This window comes from Arachis stenosperma, chromosome 8, assembly GCF_014773155.1.
Source record: "Arachis stenosperma cultivar V10309 chromosome 8, arast.V10309.gnm1.PFL2, whole genome shotgun sequence".
Classification (NCBI taxonomy): Eukaryota; Viridiplantae; Streptophyta; class Magnoliopsida; order Fabales; family Fabaceae; genus Arachis; species Arachis stenosperma.
Genome location: NC_080384.1, coordinates 53,676,791 through 53,690,149, shown reverse-complemented (window position 1 = coordinate 53,690,149; position 13,359 = coordinate 53,676,791). Strand labels below are relative to the sequence as shown.

Here is a 13,359-nt window from a genome sequence, read left to right as displayed (position 1 = left end):
AGTTTTGCTTTCATGTGATAAATGATGCATAGATTTGATCAATTATTACCATTAAAAATCTTAGTGGGCAGTAAATTAAAGAAATGAAGAAATCATTTTTGCACATAAATTTGTACGATAGTATGACAGCGAACTATCAATGATGGTCATCTATTGTACGTATGGTGTATATTATTATATGGTACGGTGTATTTTAAACGTGCTATGTACATCTCCAAAAAATAAAAAATAAAAAACGTGCTGTGTATATTGTATGGTGTCAAAATGAGAATTAACTTGGTTGGTTTATATTGTGCCAAGTGGGGAATAAGTAGTGGAGTCCTGGAGGGAATTAGAGGGAGTGGATGAGGTTTTATATAGGATATTTTTTAATTTTTAATCTAATATAATAAATTATATAAATATCTCTTAAATTATTGTAATTGTTAAATAAAAATAAAAAAATAAAATATATTTTTTAATTTTGTAATAAAATTATGTGATACATGTTTTAAATGTTTGTGATATGAAAAATTTAAATATTATTTAATAATTATTAGTTTATATTTTTAAATATTAAAAAATTATATTTGATTTCATGTATTTTTTTTTGTTTTTTAAAATAATAATTACTTCAGTTAAAAATGAGAATAAGAACATTGTTTGTGGGACTGGTGGGTGTGTATTTGAGTACAAATGATCAGGTTAGGGTGCAACATTTCAAGAGCTTTTCCCTTGGTTTCGGCAATTCGAAGGAAGATTTCTCATACTAGAAGACTTCAATGCTATTAAACGTTATGAAGAAAATGAAGGGAACTTATGAGGTCATATGCTTCAATTGCAAATTTCGATGGATTTATTAATGACAACCAATTGATAGACTCAGTGATAGGATTGTTAATGTTGTAAGTGTGAGAAATATATGAAATTAGTTTTACATTAAAAAAAGTAAAAAAAAAAAGTGAAGAGTTTATAAGATGAGAGACTCATTAATTTATTATTTTAAGGTTTTGAGTTGGATGTAGTGTCTTTTAATCTTATGTTCTCTCACTTGATTCCTCCTCGAAGTTTTTTCGATAGTTGAGAGCTCCCCACGGTAGTCTAACAAGTGGTATCAGAGCCAATGAGTTAATCGGTCTGGTTTAAATAGTATTTAAAATGTACTACGGCAGTGTGACAGACGAATACTTATATGTGGTGGAGGAGCTAGAGGAGAGTTGATGCTTCTTAATGTGGAGACTCACACTTGAGGAAGAGATTGTTAATGTTACAAGTGTGAGGAGTGTATAAAATTAGTCTCACATTGAGAAAAACAAGAAAGACTAAGGGGTTTATAAAATGAGAGATTCGTTAACTTATTATTTTAAGATTTTGAGTTGAATTTAGTGTCTTCTCATCTTATGTTTTCTCATTTGATTTCTTTTCAAAGTCTTCTTGATAGAGTGGTGGTCAAGAACTCTTCATAATGACCCAACAAAAATATCAATTTGAATTAATAATCAGAGAAATATTAGATTATTTTTTGCTGGTTTGGTGTGGAAGGGGAGTACAAAACTACAACGATAAAAAAATTAACGAACAAAGATTCAAATTTAATTTCAAGCTAAATGGCGTGGTATGCATGAAATAAGCGGACTGATTATGGAGGTATGGAGTATGAAAATTCATGGATCACTTGCACTTGCGTATTTGTTGGCTCAAAAATTAAAGTGCTATAATAAGTGTTACATGACTTAACACTTCTACTAGTTAGTTAGTGTAGTGGGCTTAGAAAAATTAGTTAGCAGTAGAGTAATTAGTGACTATATATATCAACAGTATTTCTTTGTATGTTTAGTTTTTGCATTTCTATTTTTCAGTAGAATGGTGATTGAGATGTGAACAAGATACACACTCTCCCTTCTCTGAGTTTCGTGAAGTCTCTCTTTCACCTTCCAGAACTCACCACTTTAACATGGTGCGGTGAGCGTGGATGGAAGGGTTGAGAAACTTCGAAAGAAACTTGAATGCAACTTCGATCTCGTCTCCCTGCTGATTCAATTAACCTGCATGTAGTTTCAATTCCTTCTTCTTGCAAATTCAATTTCATCTTCTTCTCCTTCTTTCTTTCCTCTTCAATTTCATCTTCTCCGTTTCTTCATCTTCTTTGTTTCTTCTTCTTCTTCCTTCTCCTTTGAACTCACACAATAGAGACTGATGAGAGCTACTTTATTCTGCACAAAACTAGTCCAGACAAATAGTGATCCGATCAGCGAGTTCCAGGGCGAAAATTTCACAAATCCATCAGTTCTTGAAATTTTCTTTAAAATTGAATCCAGAGCAAGAAATTGAAGAAATGGCGTCAGATAACAATCCACCGTTCTCTTCTGTAGACATTCAGGCTCTTGCAAGTTTAGTTAACCAGATCAATCTTATGCAATCGAATGCAACAAGAACGCAATCAAATCCTGCATTGAATCCAGCGAGTCCCTATTTTCTGCATCCCGGAGAAAATTCAGGTTCTTCTTTACTTTCGACTCCTTTAGTAGGAAACAATTATCAAATTTGGGAGAAAGCTATGTGGAGAACACTTACATCAAAGAATAAACTAGGATTTGTAAATGGATCAATTAAAAAACCTGAAAGAGGAACTGCGTTGTTTGAAGCATGGAAACGATCTAACACATATGTAGTTTCTTTGATTAATCAATCTTTAAGCCCTGAGATAGCTAAGAGTGTAGTGTGGATAAATTCCGCTGAGAAATTGTTGAAAGAATTAAAGCATAGGTACTGTCACGGAGACATATATAGAATTGCAGAACTAGAGGAAGATCTATTTGCTACAAGACAAGGAGAGTTAACAATTACTGCTTACTATACAAAATTGAAAGAGATTTGGGAAGAATTAGATAATTTGTGCCCGATTCCGATCTGTTCAAGATGTTCTGAAAACTGCACCTGTGAATTGAATATATTGAGAGGTTATAAGAAAGACTCGAGTGTTGTAGGACTCTTGCGTGGATTGAATGATCAATATTCTACTGTACGATCTCAAATCATGCTGATGAAACCATTGCCCAAAGTAGACGCAATTTTTTCTGATTTGCTTCAGCAAGAGAGGCAGTTTAACATAAATGAAATAGTTGAAGGGAAGGCATTGATAACCAATGCAAGAACTGATGGTGGAATTATTAGAGGAAGGGATAGAGGCAAAGGAGGTAGGGGAGGCCATGGCAATTATCACAAGACTGGAAGAGGTTCAAAACAGTGCAGTCATTGTGGCAAAAATGGCCATCTAATAGACACATGCTATAAAAAGCATGGATTCCCTCCTCATTTCAAGAATGGTGGTGCCTCTATTAACAATTTGGTTGCTGAAGAAAGTGATGATAACAACAATCAATCTCAATAAGCATTCGGCAATTCTGAGCTTGGCTTTACTTTAGAGCAAAAGGAAGCATTATTAGCTCTCTTGAATCAGCAAGATGCACAACCAAAGCATAGCATAAATCAAATTGTTGCCACCACACTTCCGTCAAGCCAAGGTATCTCTTACATAATGTCAATGTCTAATTTCAGTCCAAAATCCTGGGTCATTGACTCAGGTGCTACAAATCATGTTGCCTATTCAAAGTCATTCTTTCAGTGTCTATATCAAATAAAACCTGTTCTTATTAATATGCCTGATGGTACCAGTACAATAACCCAATATGCAGGAACCATAGTATTCTCAGACCAGTTTAAATTGTTTCATGTGTTTTATATTCCAACATTCAAGTTTAATCTAATATCTGTGTCTAAATTGACTGCCGATTCAAAATTAAAACTTACATTTGATGAATTTGGTTGTGAAATTTAGGAAAAGATTACCATGAAGACAATTGGTGTAGCTGAACAGAGAAGAGGCTTGTATGCTTTTGAAAACCTCACACCTGTTCAAGCTGCATCTTCATCTGTTCTTTCATCTAAATCTGCACTGGCTATTCAGCCTGCACAATCTGCATCTTCATATATTCTTTCATCTGCATCTGCACTAGCTGTTCAGCCTGCACAATTAGATAACTCTGAGCTCTGGCACCTCAGATTAGGACACATACCTCATGATAGGATTGTTGTAATGAAAAAAGAATACAATGACTTGAATTTTTCTGCTTGTAATAATCCTTGTGACTCATGTCACTATGCAAAACAAAAAAGATTACCATATGCAACTAGAATTTCAAAGAGTGAAAATAAATTTGACATTGTCCATATGGACATTTAGGGACCTATAAATACAGCTTCAATTTCTGGTTTCAAATACTTTTTAACTGTGGTTGACGACAAAAGTAGATTTACATGGCTATATTTTATGAAATCAAAAGGAGAAGCCACTGATTTGGTCAAAAATTATGTTAAAATGGTTGAAACTCAGTTTGGCATGGTAGTTAAAAAGGTTAGAACAGATAATGAAAATGAATTTAAGCTGCCAAATTTTTATGCATCTAAGGGTATAATACATCAAACTACCTGTGTTGAGACTCCTCAACAAAATGGCATAGTAGAGAGGAAACATCAACACATTTTAGAAATTACAAGAGCATTGGTGTTTCACTCAAACATGCCTAAAAGGTTCTGGAACTTTGCAGTAGGACATTCAGTGCATCTAATAAACAGAATTCCTAGTACTCTACTGCAAAACCTGTCACCCAACTACATTTTGAAACAAAAATTACCTGATATATCATACCTCAAGGTGTTTGGCTGTCTCGGATATGCATCAACATTAACAACACATAGAACAAAACTAGATGAAAGAGCTCTCAAGTGTGTATACTTGGGGGTCAAAGATGGAGTTAAAGGACACATTCTTTATAATGTTAAGATAGAAACATTTTCATTTCTAGAAATGTTCAATTCTATGAAAATTTTTTCCCATTTGCATTACAGGAACTTTCAAGCAATGATGAAAATAGACAAATGCAAACTGTCCCAAAATTGCATCATGCATCTTTATTTGAGGATCCATTTCTAGATCTAGATGAACCTTCTTTTTCCCAAGGTTGGTTAGATACCATGCATCTATCATCTCATTTAGATTCTTTACATCCATCACCGCATCACCACACTAACTCAAACATGCATCTATTTCCTGACATAGCATCACAACCTAGAAGACCCTTAAGAGAAAGAAGACGTCCCACATACCTCAATGATTATCACTGCAATAGCATGAATGCATCAGCAAATGATTTTTCTAACATTTCACACAATTTATCATATTCTTCTCAAGAATTTTTTGAAAATTACACAAATATGTTACTAAATCAGGCAGATCAATTTTTTGACAAGTCTTCCATTCTTTTCTTTGAGTCTGAGTCCCCAGTTCCTCTTCTTCCTTTATCACCTGAGTCAATCACATAAAAATCTAACCTGGCCAAATACAAAGAACCAAAAACCTATGCTGAGGCAGTTTGTGATCCAAACTGGCAAGAAGCTATCAATGCAGAATTAATTGCTCTAAAGGAAAATCGGACTTGGACTCTTACCAAGCTTCCTCATGCTAAAAAGGCAGTAGGGTGCAAATGGGTGTTCAGGTTGAAATTGAATCCTGATGGATCTATGGAGAGATACAAGGCAAGACTTGTAGCTCAAGGCTTCACTCAAACAGCAGGGGTGGATTACTTTGAAACCTACAGTCTCGTGGTAAAAATGAACACACCGAGGATAATTTTGTCAATAGCAGCCGTAAAGAATTGGTTTGTACACCAATTAGATGTCAACACTGCATTTTTACATGGAGATTTAGCTGAAGAAGTATACATGCGACCCCCTCCAGGTTTAACATTACCTTCACCAGACTTAGTTTGTAGATTAGACAGATCCTTGTATGGTTTGAAGCAGGCCAGCAGACAATGGAACACCAAATTATCAACCACTTTGATCGATTTTGGCTACACTCAATCTCGAAATGATTATAGTCTCTTCACAAAATGTCATGGTTCACAATTTACAGCCATCTTGGTATATGTAGATGACTTAATTGTTGCTGGAAATAACATGGATGAAATTGGGTCTGTCAAGAAGCACTTGCATGATTTGTTTAAGATCAAAGATTTGGGTGACTTAAATTTTTTTCTAGGCCTTGAAATAGCTCGAAGCAAGAGGGGCATTGCAGTATGTCAACGAAAATATTGCATCGACCTATTGAATGAGTATGGATTAATGGATGCAAAGGCAGCAACTACACCAATGGATTACACAATAAAATTGGCAAAAGATTCAGGAAGTTTACTCAATTTAGCATCTGAATATAGAAGATTAGTAGGAAGATTACTCTATTTGACCAATACCCGACCTGATATTGGATATGCAATAGAAAAATTAAGCCAATTCTTAGACTGTGCTACTGACAAACACTTTGAAGCAGCCATCAGAGTATTAAGATACCTCAAGGCCAAACCTGTCCTGGGTCTAATGTTCTCATCCCAAACTGACTTGGAACCAACTGGTTTTTCAGACAGTGATTGGGGAGCCTGCTCAGACACAAAGAGATCAATTTCAGGGTATTGCTTCTTCATAGGAACTTCTATTGTATCCTGAAAAAGCAAGAAACAAAACACAGTGACCAGTTCTTCATGTGAGGCAGAATATAGGGCCCTTGCAATGGCTACCAGAGAAGCGCAATGGATCACAAATATACTTGGAGACTTGAAGATTGAATTGAGTAAGCCAATTGCAATATATTGTGATAGTCAATCGGCCTTGCATGTTGCGGCCAATCCAGTTTTTCATGAAAGAACTAAGCATATAGAGATGAATTGTCATGTTGTTCGAGACAAATGGCAGGAACAAATGACAAAATTGCTTTCTGTTTCAACTGTTAATCAAACTGCAGATATATTGACTAAAGTCTTAACTCCAAAGATGTTTTAAGACTGTCATGACAAGCTCAAAATGATGGATGTAACTGGTTCTGGCTTGAAAGGGGGTGTTACATGACTTAACACTTCTACTAGTTAGTTAGTGTAGTGGGCTTAGAAAAATTAGTTAGCAGTAGAGTAATTAGTGACTATATATATCAACAGCATTCCTTTGTATGCTTAGTTTTTGCATTTCTATTTTTCAGTAGAATGGTAATTGAGATGTGAACAAGATACACACTCTCCCTTCTCTGAGTTTCGTGAAGTTCCTCTTTCACCTTCCAGAACTCACCACTTTAACAATAAGCACCGTTCAGTGCAATGGCATTAGCAAAATAAATCCAACTCAAGGAAGAAAATTGATAATTTAAATCTTAAATTAGAATAGTTACGGGTCACGGAATAATGGTGGTGAGGAGGTGCTGGAGTTGGAGAAGAGACTAGAAGAGGGGCTATCAAGAGAAGAGAGTTTTTAGAAGGAAAATCTAGGTGCAAGTGGTTGAAAGAAAGAGATAATAACACTAAATTCTTTCATTAGAAATTCTAATTTAGAAACTGAAAAAATAAAATTTGGGAGGCTAATTGAAAATGACGGTGAAATGGTCTCGAACCCGCAAAATACTGCTTTAGTAACGGAAAATTATTTTAAAGGAATCTTTTCATCCTCTAATAGCGATGTTTGAAGATTTTAGGCCTTCGGTTATAGCTTTTATAAACTGTAGGTTAATAAAATTGATCTCTATAAAAAATATCAAGAGGGTCACATTCAGTGTTGTCTTCAGAGTGCACTTGAGATGATGATTTTATAGTACAATTTTTTTAATACTATTAAAATATTATTGGTGGTGATGTGTTTAAGGTGGTCTATAATTTTTGTTGGTAGAGGTAGATTGCTTAAGGCTTTTAACCATATGTGCAAGGTAGTAAACTCATAGTTTTTACTTTAATTAGGTCGACTATAATAAAATTGTAATTCGTAAAATTGTAAGACGAAACGTAAATATAACTCGTAAATTATAAAAAAAATATAAAAAAGATGAACAAATAAAATAAATTTTATAACTAATTCTCAAATTAATTTTAACAAAAAATAATTTAGTAATTCATAATTATATTATATGTATATGCTATAAGCCTAAAACACCACTTGGACAAAAAAAAATTGGTTAAACTTGTCTAACTAAAAGCAATAAAGCAAATAATAAATAAAAGATATAAAAAAATCAATAAGAGATATTCATTAAAAAAAAGCGACTTAAAAAAAGAAAAGAACAAGGAAAAAAGTTTAAAATGTTCAAAAGAAAAATAAAATAAAAATAAACCAGTTTTATTAATCATTTCAGGTCTATCGCCACTCTCTTCTCGATTGCCCTCTTTCATCTTTATTTTTCTTCAAAATTTTCATTTCTCACACCACCATTTCAACTCTTTACTTCTTTTTATTGTTTTTGTTTAAAATAATATTTTTTTTTCAGACATATCCTTATCTCTCTTCTAATAGAATAACCCCTGTTGAAGTAATGAAATAAAAAAAAAAGCATAGTGGGTTACACACATCAGAAGCAATTGAGAGGGAAAAATAGAGAAAAATCGAAGGTTCTAACACCTTCTCAGCACATTATGCTTGGGATTCAAGTTGGGTTCTGTATTGCACAACAAAACCAAGTTTTGGTCCAATTTTTTTCTCCAACCGTAGATTGCCTGCAAAACTGCGATTCTGACGACTTTGCGATTTTTCCCGACGTTTCTGTGCATAACCAACTTCAGTGACTCGAGTAGTAGAAGCGTGACGGAAAGAGAGAGTAGAAACATAAACTTGTATGTTTCCTTGAGTCAACTCGCGATTCTATCTACCTTGCATATGTGGATATATTTAATCTCGAAAAATTCATCATATGCCAGAAATATGTCACAAGCAAGATATATTAGTCTATGTTTAGTATTTTACAAAATTATTTAAAAAAATTCTAATTCATAGGCTCCAAGTTTTCATGAATAATATAGTGATCTCAAAATATTTTTTTTTAAGGATAGACTACTATCTATAATGAAACATCTTGATAGCGCAAGATTGCATGCACTACCTTAAAACAAAAAAGAATCGGTTAAAATGTGAAATGGTTATCAAATTGGATATGAACAAAACATATGATAGAGCTGAATGAATTTTTTTATAGTTTATTTTAGAGATAATAGACTTTGATACTAAATGAATATATTGGGTCAAAGAATTAGATACTAATATTTCTTATTCTATACATGTGGAGGGATAATTATATAATTACTTTAGCCAACAAGATATATTCATTATTATGGAATTCTTTATCACCGTATCTTTTTTTTTTTTTTTGTACAAAAAGATTATTCTATTTATTACACATGGCATAGTAAAACAAGATTATTCAAGGGATTTCAATACACAGACAATATCCTACAGTCAATCATCTTTTATTTGCTGACGACTCTATCATATTTGGAAAGCCTAGTGAAAAAGCTTGCATAAAAATCCTATCACTATTTAGTGACTATGAGAAAGGAGAAAAGTGATTGAGAATGGCATGCAATGGAGTATAGGTTCTGGTGAAAATGTGCTTATTTGGCAAGAATCTTGGCTACTTCCTCCTTACCCATTTCATATAAGCAACAACAACAGTTCATTAATAGGCATAAGTTTGGTTAAAGATTTATTTACAGAAGATTGAAGAAGGAATATGACTTTAGTTGAGGCAGTGTTTTCCCCTGACATCAATGCTCGTATACTCTCTCTACAGCTGAACAAGGATGGAAATGATAAACTCCAATGGACCTAGAATAAGTGCAAACAATATGATGTGACCTCGGATTACTAGATATAGCATACAGATTTAATCATGTTCTGGTTGAACACCTCCCGCCATTGATGAGGAATAGAGCTGTCTGAAATTTAATTTGGGGGTTAAAATTGTCCACAAAAATAAAAAGTTTTATGTAGAGAGCTTCTCCTCGTTTGCAAGCTTTATTCACAAGCTTTTTCTCTATATTTGATAAAAGCTCTTGCTACAAGTGGAAGAAGATTTGATAAAATTGTGAAAGAATAGGAAAAGAATAGATGAAAAAAATTCATTGATTGTCGATTGATTGAATTGAATTGTAAACTATGAAGGTAAAACTAAATATATATATAGAGCATTGTCCTATGAAAGATAAAAGCAAATAAAGATAAGATAAAATAATAAAGACTAAAATTGTAATTGAATGTATGTATTCTGTTGGGCTGAATTTATGAGTCACGAGACTTTTTTACTGTTGTCATAGGCTAAGGTAGAAGAGTAGTTTAATAAGATTCATAACACAAAGTGCTTACAAATAGAAACATACAAAACAAAAAGCAAATAAAATAGTAGTAACACATAAGTACATAACAGAAAAATAGTCAAAAACATATTACCAAAAGAATTTTCGACATTGTCAATAACACACTTGAATTCCTTCCACCCTTAATTAGGGGGCTTAATTAACAAATTTAATAAGGCATTGGCTCCAAATAAAGTGGTTGTTTCTTGATAACGGTCAACCCATTCAACTCACTCATATCTATCAGTGCACCATTATTAGGAATAACCTTCCAATCAAACCAACAGAGAAGATTAGCCATCATATACTCAAGAGAAGCAGCTCCAAATGACATTCCAGGACAAGCCCTTCTCCCAATACCAAATGGGATAAATTGAAAATCTATTCCCTTATAATCAACTTGTTGGCTATCTTCAAATCTTTCAGGAATAAACTCTTCAGCATTGTCCCATAATTTAGGATCCCTATGAATTGCATATGAATTTATATACACGGTTACTTTTTTGGGAATGTGGTATCCTTTTATTTCCACACTATTTGCTGTTTCTCTTGGAATCAAAAGTGGACCTGGTGGATGTAATCTAAGAGTTTCTTTGATCACACACTTCATGTACTTCATTTCATTTAAGTCATTTTCTTCTATCATGGATTTTCCACCCACAATTCTTCTTACCTCTTCTTGAACTTTCTTCATGATCTTTGGATTATTAGCAAGTTCTGCAAAGGCCCATTCAATAGTTGTTGAAACAGTGTCACTTCCAGCAAGTAACAAATCCTACAATTAACGAAGATGCATAATTAATTTATTCTAAATTATCTTTAACATAATAATAATAATTATTATTAAGCATCTAAGCACTTTTTATTCTCCATCAATTTGCGGGGGTTTGGCGAGACGCCGGTAATTTCCCGCTACTAAGTATCGTTTCTCTTGTAGTGGCAAGTTATTTTAAACAATAAATAACTTTCAAGTATTAATATTTTCAAATTATTTATATATTTGTATATGTTAAGGAAAAAAAATAAAATTTATCTTATTTAATATTTATTAATTATTGTAATTATTAATAAATATTATATAAGACAAATTTTGACTGTGTTTTGCTAACACTTTTTAGTTAACAAATATTTTTGCTTTGTATAAACAAATAAAATTTACTCAAAAAGTGATTACTTTAAAGGGATATAAATAAGGTAATAAAAGTAAGAGATTTGAAATCAAACCAAGAGGAGTGCTTTCATGATATCTTTTGTGAGCTCAAACTCAGGCATGTCCCTCTCTTGAAGTTGAAGAAGTACATCAACAAAGTCTTTATTATTATCATCACAATTTTTCTTCTTTCTCTTATGCTCTTCAATTACCTCTTCTAAGAACGCATCCATTTCGGCATAAATAATCTTTATTTTTGACATGAAACCTGTAAGAGCATCAACCCAATCCAATGAAGGAAACAAATCTCCAACCCCAAGTTTTGAAAATTGCATTTTTCTCACAACCTCTGCAATGCTTTTCCTACCATCATCACTAGTTTCGAACTTTAGCCCGAAAATGCACCTACAAGATATGTTGTTTGAGGTTGTAATAATCAGCTTAGATAGATTCACCGACGATGCTTTTGCACAAGCTTCATGTATGGAGTTAATCATCATCGATACTTCATTTTCTCTAATGGGTTGAAAGGACTTTACCTATATGTTTGAGAAATACGAATTTGAATAAGATTATAAATATTGAATACAATATTATTAGATATATAATCATTTATATATTCTACGAGAAGAATCATTTTTAATAATTAGTTATTTGTTTTTAGTAATAATAAAAAAAAATACTAAAATAGCTACTAATATATTTAGTAACAATTAGATATTTGTTATCTTATATTTTGTCACTAAAAGATTTTAGTGACAATTATAGAATTGTTAGTAAAAACCTTTTTAAAGACAATAATATATATTCTTAAAGGATATAATGTATGCACTCTAGCTTAATAATTACATTAGTAATTATTATCACAGCTTAAACTTGTGACCTTAACTTAAATTATATAATTTAAGTACATTTTTTTATTAGCTTAAACTTTTTAAATATGTGATTTTGTGCATGTGATATCATAATATCAAAACTTATATGATTCAAAAGTCTAGATTTTGATTCCTGTTGACTAAGAGACAAAAAAAATTATGTAAAAATTCACACAAATCCAAAAAATTCTATAATATAATTATAGAGATATAATTGTTCATTTGCCTTCTTTTATCAAGTTAAAATTTTGAAAAAATAATTTCTTAATATAATATCAAAGTTTCTATAACTTAAAAATTTAGAATTCGATCATTGTTAATCTTAAAAAAAAATTCATCATAAGACCTATATAAAGAGAAAAAGAAAAAACTTATACAAAATTTTTTTACGTAAATCCAAAAGAAACTCTTGTTTAAAGAAGAAGCACGTTAGAGATATAACCATTCATATATTTGTTCTTATCAACTTAAATTTTTGAAAAAAATGATTTTATGACTTTATTAAAATATTATTTTGTTTCTCTTAAATGTAACAAATAAAATATATATAATGTCAAATAATTATGAATATATTTTGAATAAGAATGAAGTTTTTGTTCATCAAAATTCTTACCCTATTGGTGTTTAGAAGCTCATTAACACAGAGCTTCCTTTTCTTTCTCCATTCCTCTCCATAGGGTGCAAAACCAATCTCCTTGCATTCATAGAAGAATATCTTTGCAGCTTTAGTGTTTGCTCTATTGGAGAAAGCAACATCATGTTGTTTCACTATTTCTTCAACAATATCTGCTGAAGACACAACTAGGGCTTGAGTTTGCCCTAACTGAAGCAACAAAATAGGGCCATATTTCTCAGAAAGTGCTTTTAAGGATTGGTGTGGAAGTTTTCCTAGTTGATGAAGGTTTCCAATTAATGGTAGCTTTGGTGGAGATGGTGGAAGTTTATTGAACTTGTTGTTTCTTCTTGTGAACTTAACAATACACAAGATACTTATGATTATGAAACATATGGTAGAGAGGGTTGAATTTGGTTGATGTTGCAATTTCTCTAGAACTGATAGAGCAAGTGCCATTTTAATTTTGTTGTGTTTGTGTGTGCAAGAAATGCAAAGCAGGGGTAATTTGAAAAGTTGAGGTGTCTT

At 32.3% G+C, this 13,359-nt stretch overlaps 2 protein-coding genes across 2 annotated transcripts; one reads left to right on the top strand and one right to left on the bottom strand.

The window, feature by feature from the left end:
* The first annotated feature begins 2,314 nt into the window (after positions 1–2,314).
* Positions 2,315–3,370, top strand: LOC130946232 (uncharacterized). Its single transcript, XM_057874902.1, has one exon. It carries the CDS (start codon positions 2,315–2,317, stop codon positions 3,368–3,370), a length of 1,056 nt encoding a protein of 351 aa, XP_057730885.1.
* Positions 3,371–10,258: 6,888 nt separating this feature from the next.
* LOC130944158 (phenylacetaldehyde oxime monooxygenase CYP71AN24-like) lies at positions 10,259–13,359 on the bottom strand. Its single transcript, XM_057872343.1, has 3 exons — positions 12,832–13,359; positions 11,418–11,882; positions 10,259–10,968 (listed from the first exon to the last, which is right to left on the bottom strand). Exons 1-3 carry the CDS (start codon positions 13,288–13,290, stop codon positions 10,363–10,365), a joined length of 1,530 nt encoding a protein of 509 aa, XP_057728326.1. The 5' UTR covers positions 13,291–13,359; the 3' UTR covers positions 10,259–10,362.